Source organism: Anarhichas minor, unplaced genomic scaffold (assembly GCF_050575085.1).
Source record: "Anarhichas minor isolate MPS153535 unplaced genomic scaffold, ASM5057508v1 ptg000002l, whole genome shotgun sequence".
Lineage (NCBI taxonomy): Eukaryota > Metazoa > Chordata > Actinopteri > Perciformes > Anarhichadidae > Anarhichas > Anarhichas minor.
In genome coordinates this window covers 4334392-4357850 of record NW_027466448.1, presented here as the reverse complement: position 1 = coordinate 4357850, position 23459 = coordinate 4334392, and the positions used below count along the sequence as shown (strand labels likewise).

Sequence of the window (23459 nt, the reverse complement as noted above, 5' to 3'; positions counted from 1 at the left end):
GGTGTGCAGTGTAGTTTACCTCGCTGCTCAGTAAACAACAAACTACTTAGAACCTTACGTACCTTAATCCTATGATCTTAATCTTGTTTAATCTTGTTTTATAATGCAATTCACCCACAATAGATTTGTGTCCCATCTCTGCACCAGACCTTTAACACTCACTATTTGCACTTGTCTTTTTTTGTCTCCTTGGTGTACAAATACACTAATTTCTAACATCATTAACACTTACAACCAGCGTGTGATTACAACTTTCGCTTTCTGCCTCTCTCATCTCATCTGTGTACTCTCCTTTTTTTATTTATTTTTTTAAAGGTGTAAGTGTAACCTCCATGCCTCCCAGTGCCTGCTGCAGGATGGGAACCTCCAGTGCCAGTGTGAACACAACACCACAGGCCAGGACTGCCAGCACTGCAAGAAGGGCTTCAAAGCCAAGTCCTGGAAGGCTGGTTCCTACCTGCCAACACCCAATGGAACCCCCAACACCTGTACGTACCTAAAACATGCTATTCTGTTGATCAACTCATCAATCTGACACACAGCTAGATAAAAATACTCCTGACTCTTTACATTTGCCTTGGCTTTTTTTGTCAGCTTGCTTTACTGTATTATGAATGGGTAGGACTATTAATTGATCGAAGTTGCAACAATTAAAAATGTTTCCCGGGAGGAGCCTAGACTCTGCTGAAGATTTAGGATGATTTATTCTGCATTTAAAAGACAAGTTAGATGAGAAGATTGATATTACTCTGAGGTTAGTACCATAAATACAGAGGGAAACAACTAGCCTGCGTCTGTCGGGAGGTAAAATTCTCTAACCAGCACCTCTAAAGCTCACGAGGATCATATTATATCTCATTATCCCTGAAGTGTCAGCTGGAAACGGTCAAGCACATAACCCCGGGTAAAACGTGAATTGTCCTCTTTACACTTTGGTTTTTGTACAAATTATACAAATGACACAAAACGTATTAATTCATAAGCTTTTTGTTGTACTGGAAAAGAGCCCGTCTTTATGCTAAGCTAAGCTACCCGGCTGCTCACTGTAGCTTCTTATTTACTGTACAAACATGAGGGTGATATCAATCTCTATCTATTGGAATGAAAGCAAATAATCTTTTTCACTGAAGAGAAACGCCGCGCTCGCTAGTTGCTCCATTTACGGGTTGCAGAGCTGATGTTGCAGTCTTAAGCCCAGTTTATTTTATGTTACCTTAGTGCTCCGTTAGCGGTTATTGCTGGTAGTTTAGCCCCGCTGATGCTTATGCTAATGCTAGCTTTGTGTCCCATTAGCTGATAGTGGGTCACATTTAGCTCCTGTACAGAAAACATTTGAAACATTGTCCAGTGTCTTTTAGAGAGCAAAGAATGGGAATACATTCGACTCTAGCCTCTCACAATAACAAAATATTATTGATTTAATTGTTAAGTATTTTGTGTATTTTCTTTTGTTGTATTATTTTACTTACATTATTGCGAATCTGTGGCATCAAAGCAATTCATTTCAATCTTTCTAATCAGAGTTGACTGATCATAAAATGATATTTTCTATTTCAAAACAAATATACATGCAGTGATTTCCAGTATACTTGATTCATGTTGTGGGTTTTGTCATGAGGTCCTGAATGAAAAGCAGGATCAAGGGTACAAGTTGAGAGAAGTCGATGGAGAGACTGAGTTCTCCGAGTTGTCGTCTCCTCAATGCAGAGAGCAGATCAGAGCTGTGCTACAACGTGGGAGTGCGTGGGGGGAAATCCTCTCGGAGACTGTAGCCAGCTACAGTAGCTAGCTATGATAAAATAATAATCTAGGGCAGCCCCTCCCTAGTTTTCTCCTTTCAAACAAACACTGACACACTCGCATGTGCACAGAGAGAAACACAGGCAGATACACACTCACATACACCTGTACCTGCACACACACACACACACACACTGCAAAGAATGGCTCTATTGTCAGCCCTTTTTTTGTAAATCATGCTGTTGCTTCCAACCCAGTTCTAATGCTGATACACAACTTCAGAGCACATCACCACCCTTTTAAACTCCTAAATCCCATTAGTGGAATTTAAAAATTAAAAACATGCTCGGTTGAAATCGTACACAAAATGGCCATGGCTCACGAAACAGTTTGGTCTCCACGGACTGCATTATGCATGCCAAGCTAACCTAACTATAAATACAATCTTGGTAAACATGCAGGGAAGGCAGAACGTTTTTGATTCAAGCGTTGCAAAGTGGCAGCGCTCTCTTAAAACATACATATATGATGAGGACCCTATGAATGTGAGGATTTTGGGGGAAGAGTAACGGGGCAAATTAGGGAGGATGGGGGAGGCGGTGCAAGCCCAGTAATTACTCCGGGACATTGAGAGGTGGTCTCCAACAAACCGTTATTTTGCAGAACAGCTCTTAAGCTCTCTCTGCCACCTGAGTCTGATGAATGAGGCACAGTCAAGTCTTTAGGCAAATTGAATGCATAAATAAACAAGTTCTCATCTCCTCTCCCTCTTCTTATTCTCTTTCAGGTACAATTGCTGGTTCCCCCTCCGGTTCTAGTAAGTAATAATGCAAAGCAGAGGAGGTGGAATTCCACACTCTCTCCCTCTCTTCCTGCATTGTCTCCTCCCCCTTTTTTGTTGCATTGTTTTTGAAATGTAAGTTTTTAACCCCGTACCTCGCTTTTCCTGCACGTCTCCTAAACTCTCCCTCTCTCCTGTGATGTTCAGCTGGCTCTCCACTCAGTCACTTCTCTTTTCCTGCATCTCCTCTCGCAGTGCTGCAGCTTGGGCCCTGTGTGCTTTATTATTAATAGGCCTCTCTGTCGCCATGTCCTTTCATCACAGCACATCACACTAACCTGCACAGGAGGAATTCTTCCACAGCTCTGCTTTTCTTATTTAGACTAAAGACACTGCTGCTGCGGATGGATTGAAGAAGGGGGGGAGGATGGGTGTTGGATGGAGCAGCAAAAGGAACTGAGAGAGAAAAGACAGACAGAGAAATGCTAGAGAAGGATGTGAGCATATAGTGTTGTAATGCAGTGTGAATCCGGGTGAGGAGCTCTGGGAGGCAGGAATAAAAGGGAATTTGATTAGGGATTCTCTCTTTGGAGAGGCTCTCAGCCTCCGAGCTGTTAGACAGAAACGATCGGCAAAGTGGCAACATCAACCCTGACAGCACTGGGCTGTTCTCCACATGGCCGGACAGTAAAAGGCTGATGCATGGATAGACTGAGCAATTGGACTGCACTGCAGAAGTCTGCTTTTAAAAGGTCTCCTCTCACAATTAGAGACAAAATAATGGGTGGGATTTATCAAAGGGACAAATGATGCTTTCTAATGGGCTGATAATGAGTTTAGTGGTTCAGTTTCAGGTTCCCACGGATTCACTTTTTGTTTGTCAATCCACGTTTTTTTACCTGTGTTGCTGAACATTTACTGCCACTGAAGGTGAAGACGAGACAGAGGGTGAAGCTGAAACTGAAGCGGGGGGTGAAACTGAAGGTGAAGGTGAATCAAAGAGCGCCACAACCATCTCAGAAGCTGAATGGTCCCCGGATATTACCCATGAGCCCTTTGGAGCCCCTCGGGAAGGTGCGGAAAAGTACATTAGCCATAGCCAGAGGTACTTGATATAGCTAGTAGCTACTAGTTACTTTGTAGATAGACACATGCCATACTGCACACACTGCAGAAATCTTCATCTTTGTCTATTACAGAGTCCTGAAAGTCTTATTTTATAAAAACAAGTGAAGACATCTGCCATTGCAGAGACATCATTTCAATGGAAGTCAATTTGTTTCATGGAATTTCGAGAATAAGGCGTCATTTTCCCCATTCTGTCTTCCTTCAAGATTCTCACACGTCTTCAACAAATAGTTTGACAATGCAGGAAATGCCTCTTTGCTGCTTAGAGTTTGATAAGAAGATCGATACCACTCTCCTGTCTCTGGGTCAAATATGAAGCTAGTTTAGCTTAGCACAAAAACTGGAAACTTCTTATTTGACGGACAGATATGAAAGTAGCACCAATCCTCACTGTTACATTTACCTCTAAGCCAGAAAGCCTATTTCCTAAAATGTACAAAAACTATTAATTCAAACGAGTAGATTTTTTTTAAGAGTCAACCTTTACTTGTGCTGGTGTATTTGTACAGTGCAGTGTTGATACTTGAACTTGAGTAAAGGATCTGAATACTTCTTACACCACTGGCCACAGCTGGTCAGATGATACAGCAGCTGCGTATTGGAGACTCACTGTTCACTTGTGACAAAGCAAATGTGTGTGCCTGACTGTGGTTGTGCTTATAGACGCCAACAAGCAGTGTGTTTGTGTTTGTGTCTGTGTATATATACATAATTCACCCTGCAACCTACTGGAGGTCTAGAGCTGTGCATTTCCCTGGTCGTCTATATCTCAGACTTGTCCCGTCTTGAGAGCGTGGGCGTCAAACTGTATGGACATTTAGACTTTATTTGTTCTGACTGACTGATTTCAAGCAGCCCAGGGTGGACGTGAACAGAATCTGTCAGCCGCTTGAATGTACAGTAAAAGTGGACCTCAAAGCCCGGCTCGCCCTCGTCATGCTAAATTTAAACCTGCCATCTTGGTCGGCAGCGGACCGCTCATGTTCCACCAGAAAAGCACTTAGGACGTGGGAGGAGCTGGGATTTCGGCACCGCTGTGATGTCGTCAGACTTTCTTCTTTTCTTTTTTTTGTCTGAAGGAAATCCATTAGGAGCGTTTGTTGAACAGCACAGCACTTTTGTTGCTTGGCTGACACCGGTGGCGAAGTCAAAGAATTCACTGATTAGCTGTGATTTAGAAGGGGCTGACAGAAGCTTTGACGTTGTACAAACAGTTGCAGTCCTTTGTAAGCTTTTTGAAGCCCGCTATGAAGGACACACATCACATGTAGACTTTTGCTTTACATTTACAGTCATAAGGTGATTCTCTGAACTATATTTTACTTCCATGACAGGGCTTTAGCTAACAATTATTTTCATTGTCAAACAATCACCATTTTTGGTTTTGTTTGACCAAAAATAAATCCTAAAGTCAAAAGCTATTCAATTAACTATCATAGAAAACTAAGAAAACCAGAAAAAACAACATTCGAGGAGCTGAAACCAGTGAATTTTTGCCATTTTTGCATACAAATATGTATTATTTATTTTCTGATTGATTATTAATTAAATAATCATTGCAGCTTTAATCTGTCTAAATAATTGGCATTCAAATATAAGCTGTATCTTTTTTTGACAAAACTATTAACTACATTTAAACAATAAAATCACTTCCTTCAAAATTATGAATGCACTAAATATATATAATTAATTAACATAATTTCCAATATATACAATTTTAAACATAAATACTCATTTGCACTTCTGGGACACCAGAGAGGAAGATCATACCATTGTAGAGTATTACGGTCCGTTTTTGTATCCCAGGTTTAGAGAAGTGTTTTTGGCTTGAACGTGACCCTGATGTGAGCAAAGCCTTGTTATCTGTGTGTGTGTGTGTGTGTGTGCGTGCGCGTGCGTGCACTGTGGAGTTCTGGCGGGCGTATGGCGCAGTTCAGTGAAACACATAAATCATCTTCATCCCCTCCTCCCGGGGATCTGAGGTCTTAGGTTCTATTCTCACAGAGCGGCCGCCATTACTGTTTGTTCATGTACACACACACACACACACACACGCTTTATCTTATTGTGAGGCTGAAGGTCCTGTGACTTTAAAAACTAGATCATATAACGACAAATTATCTTCAATATTAATCATCTGTAATCTCAGTTATTTTCTCTGGCTCTCAACTGCATTTAAATATGCATTCAAAGCATGTATATTATTTTTTAATATTAATAACAGCAATACGTGTAGAGAAAACTTTGGCAAGAGATTCTGATCCACAGAGCCCGCAGCCCATTGGTCGGCTGACAGATGGGCGTTTGGCGAAGGGGGAGGGGAGGTCACACAAACCAAATCCTAAAACCTGGTCATACAGCCACCAATCCAGCCACCATGACCCCGCATGACTTCATCTTCCCAGAGCTGTAGAATAGCCTCAATAAAGGACTAGCAGACACATGCGGACAGACAAGTGTATGCAAACTCACAGGCACTGGGGACGTACTGCACTCGATCAACCGCAATCCTATCTGTCCACCATCCTCATCTCACGCCCGTCTATTCAAATCTTTTCATTTTTTTATAAGGATTGAACTTGCCCTTCGACTGAGAGGGATTGGATCATGTCTGGAAGATCATGTAACATATTAATAAGATCCATGCTCTCACTCCTCCTGCCACCATTAGGTGTTCTGGAAAAAAAACACGTTAACTGGTCCTGAATAACAACGGCTTCATTAGTGTGGAGCTAAATCAATGTCCAGCACTCCGGTAATAAATGATGAGAATGCCGAGACTGACAAGTGGCATTAAACATTATTGTTATAATTTCTCTGGCTACATTAATACAAGTGACAAATGATCTCATTATATGCAAATACATTTGTGTGGAAGACACCTAAAAATGTGTCCGAGCAGGCGAGCAGGGACTGGACACTCGCTCGCTGAAGAGTGTGTGTGTGTGTGTGTGTGTGTGTGTGTGTGTGTGTGTGTGTGTGTCGTAGGACCGTTAGTGAGTCCATCTGTACAGACAGACAGGCACATGTTACATGATGATGTAATGAATCAGCTTAGATTATTGATGCATTGCGTGAGAGAGTGATGGCGCTGTTGCATGGCTGAAAATGACACTAAGACCTTGGCCCTGCTTTTTTTTTTTTTTTTTTTTTTTACTTTGTACTTTTACATTCAGAGTCCATTGCCTCCAGCGGCTCCGTTTCTGGGGTTGGAAACTCACATTTCAGCTCTCTAAACCCTCATCATTCTGATCCAGGTGGAGGTAGGCACTTGCAAACTAGCTAGTACGAGACTAGTCATGATTGTAGTGTGATTATACTAGAATAGAGAACTGTAAAAGTGTGATGGTTAAAAGTTATGTCAACTCCTGCTTTCATTGGTGATGTAGAGCGTACAATGATGTACTTGGTGTTCACATCATATTAATACATACCATGTATTAATGGTGTAACACAGTGTTGTGTGCAGCCGTAAGTCTAAAAATCTAGCATCACAATTATGCTCTCTCTCTCACTAAGTAACAGTAAAATAGAATAAACTTGTGGCCACTAAATAATTTCAGATTCACATTAGTAGAAAATAGCATGACGATCAGTCAGGACATCAGAACAGTTTAAACACGGCAACTTGTACCAGTAGTTTTATGCAATCATATTATGTCATAGCCGATATATTGTACCACTACAGTACTGTATTTATAGATCAGTAATTAATTAATTACTGTTGTGAAGGTGAGAGATTAACGTCTCTCAGATTTAGAGATGACAAAACATATGCACACATCCGTACACAACACTGTACGTGTAAAACAGAGCAATACACTTTGACAAACAGCGTGTGTTTTCATTTTACAGCCGTATTAACAATAGTCACACCTTTAACAGTCACTGTGTTTTGCTAAAAAAATTAACACAATTTCCAGCACTGAAAGGGTTGTGGAACAGCTTTTGAGTTTAGCCTATCTCAGCAGTGTGAAATCACACTATCATTGTGTGTTCGCACTTCTGTGTGTTTGAACGTGCATGCTCGCGTGTGTGTGTGTGTGTATGCGCAAGTTTGAAGAGGAAAAAGGGAAAGCTAGGCTTTCTTTGGATAAACAATCTGATGCTGCATCTCTTATGCTAATGTCTTAGCCCGCTCATTCCTCATTGCATTTCCATTCTCTGTCCTCATGCAACCGATGCAACAGACACGAGAGCTCCACCAGCAGAAACCAGAGTTACAGACAGCTCAGCCCCGGTAACAGACAATGTGTTACACACCAGGCATTTGTCTGAGCCTCCACTGGTGCCCATCGGAGAATTTGACGCACTTCCTGTTACGGGAGGGGTTAGCCTTCCTGCTGAGGAGCACCGGGTTTCCTTGACACCAGAGGTGTTCACACCTTCGGAGAGAATCCCCGAACATTCACATCCGTCTCACCCAGTCCAAAAGGAGTCCACGCATCATTCGGTTGTTAATCATGATCTACACCACCATCCATTAACAATAGGGTCTGTCCTGTCTCATCTTCACCATCAAACAAGCCTGCACGACACTGAGGAAAAACACTCAAGGCATAGTGAGAGAGGAGGTAAGGCACACCCATAGCTCTAGTTGACAGTAGATATAGAGTAGAGTACAGGCTGCCAGAAAATAGAATAATCTCATTTAGAAACAGGAGATCATTTTCATTTCCAGCCAACGTGATGTTTCTTTCGGTGTGGAACCTTGCCGAAATTGGCAATTTTCACGAGGTGAAAGTCCCGAACATGCTCGTATACACAAGCTTCCATAATCATTATGTTCAGCATCATATCGCATGTCAGAAACGCTTATTCAATTTTGGTAGTTGCAGTGAAATCTTGTTAACATGGATGAGTGAGTGAGAGGTTTGCAAAAAGTCTGAGTTCAGTTGACATTGTCTGTGCCTCACTCAGAGGCATTGAGAGGATTGCGGAGCATCAGCCGCAGGATCAGAGTGACAGATAGATATGAAGAGGTAACAGGAGAGACAGAATCAGGACTACGCCCAAAACATCCCCCTTGACATCAACCTCAATTTACTGCAGTAGATGGCAAAATACTACATCATGGAGGGGCATTAATCTATAGAGTGTCAAGATATAAATAAAACAATCACATGGTGTTTGAGGTCCCTTCTGTCAGTCAGTGTAGAGCAAGCGGGAACCCTGCATGAACCTGCCAGTCAGACGGTTCGGGCTGAGCTGATTGAGATGAATGCCAACAACAGTTGAAATCACTCCTACCCCCAAGGCAGCATAGGTTACTGAGAGTAAATGCATTTATGCCCACTGCTGTGCTACGTCTGCCTTTTGGAACAACCGGGACTCAGAATCCTGCTCTCCCACAAGAGAGTCTTTTTTTCATTAATTTTGCGTGTATGCACGCGTGTGTGCAGCTGTGACAGATGTGTGAGAGAGTAGGTCCAGTGGGGCCGGAGTCGGACATGAGCGGAGGAAGGCAGGGGTTACTTTGATGAGAGGTAGTGATGGCATGATGCCAGTTGTGTGATATGGTCCAGGGTGCTGTGAGAACAGCTGCTGGCGTCCTGTCTCACTGGAGCCCCAGGGACGGGGAGGGATGAAGGGGAGAGAGTGGGCGGGAGATAGCCTGAAGAGGGACGCTCCGCAGGGGAGCAGGATGCTTGCAGGATGCCCCCCCCCCCCCCCCCCTCTGAAGAAGAACAACTGGAGAAGTACATCGCCTGCACAAAAAACCCTCAAGGGGAAACACAGATGGATGCATGAAGCATTGTATTCTCTGGTGGTCTGGAGATCATTAGTCCCTAAATGACGTGCATGGTGTGGTTGCTTCATGCAATCGGTTATTTTATATTTCTGTCTTAATCACTCATGTGAGGAGGACTTTGGTGATTTACTGAATTGTGCCGGTGTTGCAGTAAATGGAAAGGTAAAATGAAGAGAGGGCTTGATCCATAAACTAAACTAGTTTCACATGCCTATTCTTTCATTTGTAGCCCTAAAATCTTGAAGCAAAGGATCTTGGGAATAGCATAAAGCCCTCTGGGAAAATGAAACAGAGAAAAAGAGGAAAAACTTGAGCGAGAGACAATTAAAAATGCAGTAAAAACGGAATGTGTGTTCTAGGTTGTCTCTCGTATTGATTTGAGATAATGTGTGAGTGCACCACAGAGAGCATTAAATCTCAACATAAGGAGCTGCACCCATGAGAAGATGTTACTGTATATAGCATCTTATGAATATTCATATCAAATAAAGGAGCAGAAATAAGAACAAAACAGATATTCTTTCTATTATGGAATGGAACAAAGAAACAAGGACATATGGAGAGTTTCAGAAAATGTCATGACGTTCAGATAAAAGGAAGTGCATGTCATATCTTTCCAAACCAGAGTGAGAGTGTAGTGATGAAGGAGTTTCTCAAGCCTCTCTGACTCTCGAAGCTTTTTCCCAAGCCCAGGGCTGAGGCCCCTGATGGGGCAATCCACTATCTGACACAGAGAGAGAGAAAGAGAAAAGGAAAACAAGGTCTCAAAGGAAGATGAGAAGGGAGAGAAAGGCAGACGATATCAGTAATCTTTACCCACTGCAGTATCGGCCTAATTATACGGTTCTTATTGTTCGGGTTGCTTTGGAAAGAGCATGTAAATTACCTCATACGTTGTCTGTTCTTGTTGTCTTAATAATGATTGTGGTGTGTCAGTCTACCACAAGTCTGAGGGACACGTACATGAGAGTCATGGCCAGAAAACAACATCCTCATCCGAGCACAGGGAGGAAGGGAAGGAGGAGACAGAAAGCATAACTGAGATGACAGGTATTACTCTTTTATATGTAGTAGTGGCAATGTTCCTGTAGATTTATATACCGTAGTTTACTTTTGGCGCAGTAAATACACTTTTATCATGAGTTAAACTTGACAGCTCACGGTGAACAACAACTGGGGCACTAAAAATTGAAAACAGCAAATTCATCTCTTCACTGACATGATAGTCTGTCACTCAACATCAGTGATAGAGCTGAATCATAATTTTGGCACCAATAGTGGTGTCATATTATTTATCTGGCTGACAGGATGAAGTAGAAATGGATACAGAATGTATTTCTTGCAGAGAAAAGAGCATATCAAATGTATAACACCGGATGTTTTTGCTTGTTATGTCACTGACAATTGTTGCGTGTCAGTCCCCCTCAAGTCTGAGGACCATGGGACTCATGGCCACGTGCAAGAGCCCCGCGGCCACGTGCAAGAGCCCCGCGGCCACGTGCAAGAGCCCCGCGGCCACGTGCAAGAGCCCCGCGGCCACGTGCAAGAGCCCCGCGGCCACGTGCAAGAGCCCCGCGGCCACGTACAAGAGACCCGCGGCCACGTACAAGAGACCCGCGGCCACGTACAAGAGCCCCGCGGCCACGTGCAAGAGACCCGCGGCCACGTGCAAGAGACCCGCGGCCACGTACAAGAGACTCGCGGCCAAGTACAAGAGACTCATGGCCAAAAAACAACAACCTTATTTGGGCACGAGGATAAAAGTGAGTAAGAGCATAAAGGTAGATCCTTTTATGTACTGTAAAGTCAGCTGTAGCCAACTGAACTCAACCTGTAGTAGAGGAAAAATGCAGTAGATAATCCTTCCCCACGTTGGCAACTGACAGCAAAAAATTTAATTAGAAATAGAAAAGCATCTACATTTTTGCTTGCTTGCTGGCATTTGCTTCATTCATTAATGATGATTGTGGTGTTTCAGTTCGGCACAAGTCCGAGGGACACATACACGAGGCTCATAGCCACAAAACCACAACCTCATCTGGGCTCGGAGAGAAAAAGGAGCATAAGGAAAGAAAAGCTGAAAGGAAAGGTATAGTTTTTATATGTAGCGGTGGCAATCTTCTCGTAAAAAATACACCTCATATTTTTGCTTGTTATGTCAGTGATGATTGCGGTGTATCAGTCCCCCACATGTCTGAGGGGCACACACATGAGACTCATGGCCACAAAACAACCACCTCATCTGGACACGGGGAAGAAAGGGTGAAGCAGGAGCATAAGGCCAGAAAAGCTGAAACAACAGGTATTTTCTATGTAGCGATAGCAGGTATACTGTAGTTTGCTTGTAGTGATGGAAATATGCAGTAGACAACCTTTCACCACAATTAAGACTTGGCTACTTGCAGCAAAACTGGAAACAGCAAAGTGTATCTTGATTTTTGCTTATTATTTCAATGACAATTGTCGTATTTCAGTCTCCCACAATTCAGAGGGACATGTATATGAGACTCATGGTCGCAAAACAACCTCATCTGGATACGGTGAAGGTATGTTTTTGTATATACTGTAGTGGTTTTAACTAACTGTAGAAAAGTGTAGAAGTGAAAATTTACAGGAGATAAACTTTCACAAATTGTTGTCACTAGAACAACAAGGCAAAAACAAGAATCTAAATTTGTCTCTTCAGTGACATGATAGTTATACTGCTAAATCTAAATTTGGTATCAAGAGAAATATGTTCAAAGACAGATATGGTTTATTGGTTGTTTAAGATACAAAGAAAACAGCATTTAAAATCTACCTTATGATGTGTTTTTGCTTGTTATTTCAATCGCAATTGTGGCGTTTCAGTTTCCCACACATCTGAGGGACACAGACATGAGACACATGGTGCCGTAGAGTTGACCCACGGCCACGTCCAACAGACCCGCGGCCACGTCCAAGAGACCCGCGGCCACGTCCAAGAGACCCGCGGCCACGTCCAAGAGGCTCACGGCCACGTACAAGAGACTCGCGGCCACGTACAAGAGACCCGCGGCCACGTACAAGAGACCCGCGGCCACGTACAAGAGACTCATGTACAAGAGACTCACGGCCACGTTCAAGAGACTCGCGGCCACGTTCAAGAGACTCGCGGCCACGTTCAAGAGACTCGCGGCCACGTACAAGAGACTCGCGGCCACGTACAAGAGACTCACGGCCACGTTCAAGAGACTCGTGGCCACGTACAAGAGACTCATGTACAAGAGACTCATGGCCACATGCAAGAGACTCACGGCCACGTACAAGAGACTCATGTTCAAGAGACTCACAGCCACGAACAAGAGACTCACGGCCACGTACAAGAGACTCACGGCCACGTACAAGAGACTCACGGCCACGTTCAAGAGACTCACGGCCACGTACAAGAGACTCATGTACAAGAGACTCGCGGCCACGTTCAGGAGACCAATGGCCACGTACAAGAGACTCATGGCCACGTACAAGAGACTCATGGCCACGTACAAGAGACTCATGTACAAGAGACTCGCGGCCACGTTCAGGAGACCAATGGCCACGTACAAGAGACTCATGGCCACGTACAAGAGACTCACGGCCACGTACAAGAGACTCATGTACAAGAGACTCGCGGCCACGTTCAGGAGACCAATGGCCACGTACAAGAGACTCATGGCCACGTACAAGAGACTCACGGCCACGTACAAGAGACTCACGGCCACGTACAAGAGACTCACGGCCACGTTCAAGAGACTCACGGCCACGTACAAGAGACTCATGTACAAGAGACTCGCGGCCACGTTCAGGAGACCAATGGCCACGTACAAGAGACCCATGGCCACGTACAAGAGACCAATGGCCACGTACAAGAGACCAATGGCCACGTACAAGAGACTCATGGCCACGTACAAGAGACTCATGGCCACGTACAAGAGACTCATGGCCACGTACAAGAGACTCATGGCCACGTACAAGAGACTCATGGCCACGTACGTGAGACCAATGGCCACGTTCGTGAGACCAATGGCCACGTACAAGAGACCAATGGCCACGTACAAGAGACTCATGGCCACGTACAAGAGACTCATGGCCACGTACAAGAGACTCATGGCCACGTACGTGAGACCAATGGCCACGTTCGTGAGACCAATGGCCACGTTCGTGAGACCAATGGCCACGTTCGTGAGACCAATGGCCACGTTCGTGAGACCAATGGCCACGTTCGTGAGACCAATGGCCACGTTCGTGAGACCAATGGCCACGTTCCTGACACTCATGGCCACAAAACAACAACTTCATCTGGGCACGGGACCAAAAGGGAGGACAAGCATGAAGGTATATCCTTCTATGTACTGTTGTTGACCTGTAGTGGTATCTATAAATATGCAGTGGATACACTTTTACTACGAGTTAAACTTGGCAACTCATGGACACGAACATGACACTCATGGCCACAAAATAACAACTTCATCTGGGCACGGGGAGGGGAAAAAAGCTGAACGAAAAGTTTAATCTTTTGTGCATACTGTAGTAATTCTAATGAAATGTGTTGTGTGTCCCACGAGCCTGAGGGAAAACGTACAGGAGGCTCGTGGCCACATACATGAGACTAATGACCACAAAACAACTACCTCATTTAGGCACGGGGGGAATGGGAGGCGGAGGAAAGAAAAGCTGAGAGGATATCTTTTACATGTAGTGGTGGCAATGTTCTGGTAGTTTTATATACTATAGTTGACCTTTAGCACAGTAAATAGAAGATACACCTTCAGCTGTCTAAACTAAAATGAGCCCCTGAAAAAAGCAGAAATGTATCTTTGTTTTTGTTTCTTTTGTTGACAATGATCTCGGGCAGTCTCCCACAAGCCTGAGGAACATGAGCATGAGTCTCATGGACACGCACATGAGACGCAAAATATTTTTATCCGAGACTCAAGATCAGATCAAGAAAAGGACAGTAGAACCAAGTAAAAAAAACACACAAATATACATTGCTTATTTAGGTTGCTGAGAAAAATAGCATATACAATCATATGATCCTATGATCCTTTTGCTTGTTATGTTTATGATGATTGTGGTTTGACAGTTTCCCACATGTCTGAAGGACACGGACATGAGATCCATGGCCACAAATCAACAACCTCATCTGGGCACGGGCAAGGTATCGTTTATATGTAGTGGTAGCAATGGTCTTGTAGTTTTATATACTGTAGTGTATCTGTAGTGAAGGAAGTATGCAGTAGACACACTTTCCCCACAATATCAGCACAAGCATAAAGAAAGAAAAGGTGAAAAGAGTGGCATCTCTTTTATATGTAGTGGTGGCAATGCTCCTGTAGATTGTTTGTGGTGCAGCAAGTATGCATAAACTCTCATTGTGAATTAAACTTGGTAGCTCACAGTGAAAACAGAAACTGGGAACAACAAATGTATCTAAATTTGTCTCTAACTACGTGATACCCTGTCAGTCAACATACGCTATAAGGCAAAATCTTAATTTGGTACCAACTGTAGGAGGAAGGAAATGAACTTCACATGGAAAATGCTCTTGAAAGACAGAATGCTGTTTTTGCATTCAAAATAATTCGTTTTTAAGTTTAAAGTCCGGTCTGTTAAAGTGACTATAGATAGTAAGAGCAATTGTATGATACTTTTAAAAGAAAAGAGAACTTTTTATTGTGCTAAATACCCAGAAGAATCCTTAGTCCTTTAGTCGATTACATTATATGTGAATAGGATCTATATTATCAACGGTTTCTCACAAATCATTAGATGTTGTTGTCGTCGTTTGGTAAAACAGCCTGCGATGATCTGCGCTACGTCAATATAGATTGATTTGCAAGTTGTTGCTCCTTTGTAGTGCACCACAAACCTGAGTGGGGAAGAAGGAGTCATGAGACCCACAAACACACTCCTGGGAGAGAAGATGAAGAGAGAGAAGAGAGAGAAAGAGAGAAAAGGAAAGGTAGAACATGTGTTGAGATAACACAGTGATTCATAACCGTTTGCTAATTGGGACCCAAAATGTATCCTGATGAGATTAATAGGTGACACAGTGTTGCAGTTATAGCTCCATTAAATGTGGTGATTTGAATCATTTGAGCCCAGAGTTAATCATCCTTTTCTTGGTTTAATCTACAAACTGACATTTGTATCAATCTTATTCACTTAAGGCTGTAAAGTTTAATGGGTCTATATGATTTTCCCCAAAAAATGTTTAAGAAAATGGAATCCACTTGGAATATCTTTAAGACAAACCGTGCCAAACGTTACGTTCAAACTGTTTTTAGAGCACTTTAAGATGTATAGTCTATATCGTGGTAAAAGTTGAGTTCAAGAGGTCATTCTTGACCTTGGAATCAGGGGTTGGGGAAACAATCTGACGACAAACGTTTGTGTGATTCGATCAAAAGCCCGCGAACAGCTACTTATCTCACCACAAAAGTTCGTGTTGGAGAGTTTCCAAGGTCAGGACAGAACTTACAAGTTCATCTTTTTGGAGCATTTTGAAAATGACTCCCTTTAAAACATCAGCTTCTAGTCCACCCCAGATATTAACAGTCAAATATTGAGCTGACAAATAGGACTTGACTTGAAAGCTCTGGATCATGTGAAGACAAACTAAGAAAATCTTGAGGATGACTTTTGGGTTCTGTGCCTCCAGTTAAGAAACACTGCACTAGGTGAAGATTATGTCAGCTTTATAGAACAAAGCAACCCCCTTCTTTAAGGTAGAGTCTAGTGGGAATCCCATCCACCTAATCCATAGCACCTCTCTGAAGTACTGATGCCCACCTATACGTGCCCCAGCTGTGTGAAGGTATAGAGCTGTAGAGCACCGTAAATGACGTGGAGATAAATCTTAAACAAAGACTCCTTCATCCCTCAAGGGCTCCTGAAACTCTTGATCTCTGGAGAGCCCCAGGCCAGACACTTGTATGGGATCATATACGATGACTTCAGAGGTAAGAGACCTGGTCTGAAAATACAGACAGGAGACTCGAGCTTGGTTAAATCCTCTGGTTCAGATCAGCGATTGTGAACTCTCTCATTTCACATAAGTGTGGACGCTGTTTTTTCAAGCAGCAACCTGTGGGAAAATTCCTTTCATTGCATGTCTTGTGTTTTTCATTTTGCTCCCTCTCTTCCCTATGCAACTCCCTCTTGGTCGTGTTTTTGCTTTATGTGCATGATCAAGGTAAGTATTTAGACTTTAAATTCATATTAAACCATCAAACAAACGCAGACTTTGACATTCCTGTTCATTGATTTTAGAAAGTATGCTTGTTAGCAAAATGTGCCATTATTCCTTCACCCTTAAAGACTCTTTGATGCAGGCAGCTCTCTTCATTTCTGTCAATGTAACCATCTCTCACGTGAACAATTCACAATTGACAAACAGAAATAAAGCAGCATCTTGACTCCTGACGGTAATTTGTGGAACAATGTCCCATTGCATCTCTAGTCTGTGGCGTAATTGGGCATTTATATTTAATCAGGCAGTTCTTCCCCCACCGCTAGCATGGTTTCCTCAGTGCTGAGAGAGGCACTTTATGGCGCTGCACTCGCTGGTTTCCTTTTAAACCAGCTCATTAATATTTCAGCTGGCATCATCAACCAAACAATAATAAAATAATAATGTGACGGCTGATTAAACAGCTAAACTCAGACTTTTTAATGTGCATTTAAATGTGTATTTGCATAAACATGCCTGGTAAACGCCTCTTTAGAGGACAGTGATGCCTTGCAGCGCACTATTGCAGGCAACTTCTAAAGCTTAATAAAACCTTAATTAGCTACCAGCCTCAGCCAAGATACTAGTGAGAATGTAGAGCAACACTTGCTGTACCCCTCTGCACAATGCAGATCCTAGAGTAAATTATATCAGGCTTTCATTTCTCCCTCTGTGGAAAAATTATACAAAACACCATTCTCTGCAGCGTCTTTTTTTTAGCTTTGGTTTTAGGGTGTGAAATATGGATAAAGTCTTAATTTATCAAGCGTATGAGCATGAAGATTAATCAAATCCTCTCAGATAATCATGAATTACAAAGGGAAAATTTAATAAAGAGCTCTGATTGTGCAGCGCCTTATGGAAGAGAATTTAAGACTGTGGAAATGAAGAACAAACAGTGAAAGAGAGGAGACGCAGTGGAGGTTTTCCATCAGTTAAGTGGTGTCAGACCGATTTCATGGTGTCGGGTGCAGTCTGAAAACAACTACTGTACCGTATCACTCACCTCAAACTCCCTTGGTTATGATTCTTGGGCATATAATCTACTCATCTGGGAATGCAATTAAACTCCCAGACACATTTAACACACCTGTACTCAGACGCCTGCACACATATACACAAACAAGCATGCACACACACACACACACAGGATAGTGGAATTCCCATCAGTAATCAGTGCAGCCCAGCGAAGCAGACTCAGCAAACCTGTGAGTGTAGTAATGGAGAGGGAGTGGTCTGTCTTTATTGAACCAATATAGAGTCAGAAAGGCAAGTCATAAAACACACTCGGAGCCATTCATTTGTTCACTGACGTCTAAAACTAAAGCCATCAGACACATCTGTTAATGCAAGTCATTTATCACTTCCACCGGTCACTGAAGAATCCCATGAGCATGCTTACAAGGGTACTACCCCATCCCAAGTATTGACTTTGACATCATGAACATGTATAATTATCTTCCTCTAGGAAAGGAACTCAAACATGTCTCCTTCTTTCAGACTGTGAGTGCTACGGCCACTCCAACCGCTGCAGCTACATCGACTACCTGAACATCGTCACGTGCGTCAGCTGCAAGCACAACACCAGGGGCCAGAACTGCCAACACTGCAGACTGGGATACTTCCGCAACGCCTCTGCCGAACTGGATGATGAGAGCGTCTGCATCGGTCAGTGTGCAGGGGAAAGAAGGAGTGCGTGGAGGGGGACGGCGTGTGTGTGTGTGGTGGTGGAGTGTGTGTTGTGTGTGATTGACAGAGAAGGCGTTGTTGCTTTAAAATACAAGCAACTACACGTTTTTTTTCAGAGTTTTTTAACACAAAGATTATTATAAAATAAGGCACCCGTTTGCTAAAATATTCACAATAGCAACTTTATAAAAGGTAATAATAGTTCAGCGTAGTGCTACTGTACAGTATGTGTAAAAATGGTTTAGAAGTCCAACATTGTTCGACTAATACTGATGCAAACACCCTCAAGCACCCTTAAAGCAATCCATCTGCAGGTGGACAGCAGGGGGTCGGGGGGTTAAACTTGTGGCGGTTGGGGCGCAAACAGGCCTTGGAGTCGGCACAGAGAAGGCCCCATTAGCTCGTCTGGCAGCACACTGGCACACCGAGCATGGCAAAAGAAATTAGTTCGCACCAGGCATCTCCAGAGCAAGAAACCATGCCCTCTCAAGCATTAATGCATTTGCACAGACATTTGACACAGCTACACATTCCCTCAGTGGCTCACATACAATCCCAATATTAATGCACATGACCCACAAACACACGGATACCAACTGCATGGCGTTGGTTGTGTAATGTGTTTCATTTCTATGAATATTTTATAATTTTATTATAAATGAGTTAATTTGATCGTGGGTTTAGCTTAAGCTACTGGCTTACATCAGATCATAAGAGAAACTCTGGTCAACCGACAGACAGATGCAAAGCAAATACGCAGCTGTGCACTTTTTTTTTTTTACCATCTCTGATCTGCTACCACTGATCTGGATATCAGTCAGCTTCTATAAATATATGCATTTGTAATGATAACCACTTGCAGAAATAAGTGTAATTTATATGAAAAATGGAACAAATCCAATGTCATCTTGTGTTGACGCTATGTTTGGTAATCAATAAATCAAATGCTCTGCAAAAATAAAAACGAAATATCCTGCATCTCTAGCTGTCACAGGATTGTAATGAGACCATCATATCATTTCATTCAGTCTAAAGAAATGAATGTCTTTGTTCATTAGGAAACGTTTACTTTCAAAATGATCATTTTGGGGGACAGGCGTTGAAAGGAGGCCTGAAGGGACAAACTGTCAGTGTTGCCAACTTGGCGACATTCTTGCTCGATTTAGAAACTTTTGGAGCTCGTGCTGTTGGCAACACTGCGCTGGGTTTTTCTGTTGGGTCATTTTTTTAAATCTAGCGTACTATTGCTAGTTTGTCAAGTTTACTAACCCTCGCTTTTCAAGTTACTGTGATTGGTAGGGAGCAGAGCTCATGGTGTTTCTGAAAGTAAACATTAGTTTGTGGTGATTTATAGGCCATTTGAATCATATGAAGTTTTAACTGCCCAAGCCTGAATTTGTTTTATTATTACAAAGACGTCTGCATCTCCCTCACCTGTTCAAAATACCACAATGTTCCCAACACGTAGTACACGTGCCTTTGAAAGGAGATATTCTGCGAAAAAAAGAACTTGCAGTTATATTTAGATAGTATTAGTTTCCCAAACATCTGACACAGTACTTTCTGACATCCGTCTTCCCAGTGTGGTAGGCTTTGCGATAGGTGCCGTTATTAGGAAGCCAACGGCAAACGTTAGCCTCTTAGAATCCTTGGGACAGTTTGTTTACAGTCTGTGGGATCAAATCTCGGGGATAACATCCAAAATGTAACTTCTTTTACTACATCACAGTAGTTTTTTTAGTCAAGACACTATTACACGTATCACATTATCTGTGAGTTTTATAGAAAAAACACTTTGCATCCTTTTCACCATGAGGTGCATGGTGTGCAAAACAAGAATATTGATGGCTGAAAAGGGCCGAAAATTTCTGGTCTGAATCTCTGCAGCATCTCGGGATTTCTCTGTACTTCGGACAAACTTCACCTTCCACAGTGCTGCAGCTCTGAAAAGCATCGACACAAAAAACAAATCAAGTCTGAATACAAATGTCCACATATTTGGCTGAACTCATTTCAACTCTTGGTTAAATCTTTATTCTAAATGCCTCCATCTCTTTTTTTTTTTTTCAGAGTGTAACTGCAACCAGATGGGTTCGGTTCATGACCGATGTAACAGCACAGGCTTCTGCCAGTGTAAAGACGGGGCCACGGGGGCCAAGTGTGACGACTGTCTGCCAGGATACTACTGGAAACAAGGCTGTTACTGTGAGTATAAGGAGGCAGAGTTTTCTCTGGGTTCATGTCTGATAAATCCAGCCATGAACAAATGTTGTAGGTTTCCAGGACGTTTGCGGGTGCACTGTGCCACTTACTGTGTAGCCTGTGCATCTCCCGAGGTGATCTTTACTCAGGGGGGAATAGATCATGTAGCTCATTAGCAGCATCAGCTGCTCCTTTAATTGATGACCCTATCACTCCTTAACCCCATTACAGGGAATCGCCTTCCTCTACCATCTACCATAGTGAGGGGCCTCAGTCTCACATAGACCCTACACACACACACAGACCACACCTCCACAGGCGTACATGTATTTTGACTGTGGGTTTATTTACTACAATATGGGACATATTACTCCACTTTAGAGTTGACATCTTACTCCAAATACTCCAATGCAACAGAGCCAATTATCGTTGGTGTACTAAAACATGTTAGCTCAACGTAATTATTTCCTGTCATGGAAGCCTGATCCTCCCCTCTATTGTCTCTGAGTACATTTTTAGGTTAAGTATCTTTTGCAGTGCAACTACCTCTGTGGTTTTCCTAATGCCTTTTATAGTGTTTTAACGATGCCATTTGTTCCTCCAATCATTACTTAACAAATATCACAAATGCAGTGGATTTTCTGCTGTGTTTGAGACAATGGTTTTGACTTGACCCTGAGAAAGTGCAGACGTAAGAAAAGCAGACAGAGAAAAGAATTGCAAAAAAAAAAAAGAAGAAGGCAGGTGTTACCTGTTGTTGTCCCTGAGGCAAAGACCGGAGAATTTATCTTGCCTCGTTCCTTCCTCCTGCTTTCTTTTCTACTTTGTTCCTTCTGCCCTGAATTCTTCTCCTACCCCTGCGTCTCTGTTTCCCATCATGCTTTTTCTAACATTGCCCCTCCTCATCTTCCCTCACCTGTCTTTCTCTTTGCCATACATCTTTCCTTCTTCTTTATGCTCTTTACTCCCCCTCTATCCTTTTACTGCCTGTCAATCTGTCACTTTGCCGTGCCCTCTTTATTCCTGACTTCTCTCTCATTCTCCTTACCTCTGCAATTCTTTCCCTCTCCTCCCTATGCTACTCTTTCTGTCTGCCTTCGTCTCCGCTCACAGCTAACGTTTGCGACGAGGAGATGCTCCTGTGCCAGAACGGAGGAACATGTTTCCAGAGCCAGAAGTGCATCTGTCCTCCAGAGTTTAAAGGGTTACTGTGCCAATCCCCCCGCTGCGAGGCCGGCAAGGACTGCAACGCCGCCTCTTCCCTGCACCTTACCACGGCCACCCTGCTGCTCTGCACTCTGCTAGCCCACCTGCTGGCCACGTTAACTCCACACTGAGCCACGAAATGCCCCTCGGACTAAGGAGAGTGTGTGTGTGTGTGTGTGTACGCGAGGCGAGGGGTGACCCAGAATGGTTAGGGCCGCTTCCAGTCGTGGACCCACACACCCCGGCACTCGCAAAACTCACACACACAACACTAACTAGCCCCAGTCTCCTAACAAAACACACATATATACGCACACACACACACACACACACACACACACACACTTCACAGGACTGTTATGATACAGGGTGTGTGCTCAGGTGTGAGAAGGTCGAACAGAGAAGAAAGGGGAGTGACCTCAGAGAAAAAAAGATGCAGACGGGGGAAGAAAAAAAAAACAGAAAAAAAAATAAATCATACCAACCACTGTTCCCTTTATTCCTGAGCTGGAGCAATGTGCATCAAACCAAAAAGCATAAACTAAACACTTAAATCACCACTGTTTCACTTCAAAGGGAATGGCTGTTGTACCCACAAGGACCTTTTCTTTTCTTCCTTTATTCTTGGTTGAGTTAAGGAGTGTGTGTGTGTGTGTGTGTGTGGTCAGACGCGGTGAGAGTACGCGACATGACGACACGACGGACGAGTCAGGAGGAGAGCTGTGCGTTGGATCCTGCTGCTGAGGCCTACATAGTATATTAACCAGGTTTCATTTCTTCTCAAAAGATGATACTTGAGTTTACATTTATTCTATTTCTGCTGCATTCTTTTTTTTTTCAAAATTATATCTTGAGTCATTGTATCTAATGTGCCCACTAACAGTCGCTGAGATTATACATATATAATATCCAGGGGGTTACGAATAATAAAAATGTAGTCACTATTATGGTTGTTATAGGAATGAGTGATTATTGCCACACTTAGCGAGATTTAATCTTCACAGTATTCAGGAAGCAGAATTTAACAGAATTCAACTTATCAGAAGTCTAAAAGAGAGAGAAAAGATATCGACCACGTATCAATATTATATGACATTATTTGAATATTTTTTGTAGAAATTATTTTTGTTTGGAGTTACAATAAATTATAAAAAATGACATTTACAACTATTCCAAATGAGCATTTTATTACACTGAGTGTAAACCTTGCAGTAAACATGACTGTTATTTGCCTTCTTGCTTGTACTTTTGTCATTCAATCAAGTGTCCGTGATTACATGTGCTGTTAACATATCTTTCTTTATTTACAGTGGGGTGAAAAAATAATAGCAAAAGTCATTAATGTGAGCCATTTCATTCACTTTTGACGTGGTATTGAACGCTCTTAATTACAGGCTATTCCAGCAGTCTGTCTGACAATCACAAAGAACTGCTTCATGTCAAGATGATATAAATTATTTTATTCTGATTAAAGTTGCAAAGAGCTCTTTATATCTGAAAATGTCACTTGCAGATTCAGCACAAGCGGTGCGCTAATTAAACATTTTCCATTGTACAAACAGTGGAGAGATACTGAGAGACAGAACGACTGACCCCGAGGACGGATTTTCTCATCTCCAACTCTCTGCAAGGCCGTTCCAGTGACAGGTTGTGTTTAGCAAAAATGTATTTTCCTCTGCAAAAACTATAACATTTCACTCAGAAGGGTTCAATTGCTGAGTCAGCCCAGG

The 23459-nt window shown here is 42.8% G+C and overlaps 1 protein-coding gene across 1 annotated transcript in view; it reads left to right on the top strand.

Moving 5' to 3' along the window:
- Window positions 1-21860, top strand: part of ntng2b (netrin g2b) — a 51062-nt gene extending 29202 nt beyond the window's left edge. Inside the window, exons 3-7 of the mRNA XM_076098762.1 lie at window positions 316-488; window positions 2528-2557; window positions 18133-18300; window positions 20392-20526; window positions 21637-21860. Coding sequence (XP_075954877.1) covers window positions 316-488; window positions 2528-2557; window positions 18133-18300; window positions 20392-20526; window positions 21637-21860 — 730 coding nt within the window. The remainder of the gene's footprint in view (window positions 1-315; window positions 489-2527; window positions 2558-18132; window positions 18301-20391; window positions 20527-21636) is intronic.
- Window positions 21861-23459: the final 1599 nt, after the last annotated feature.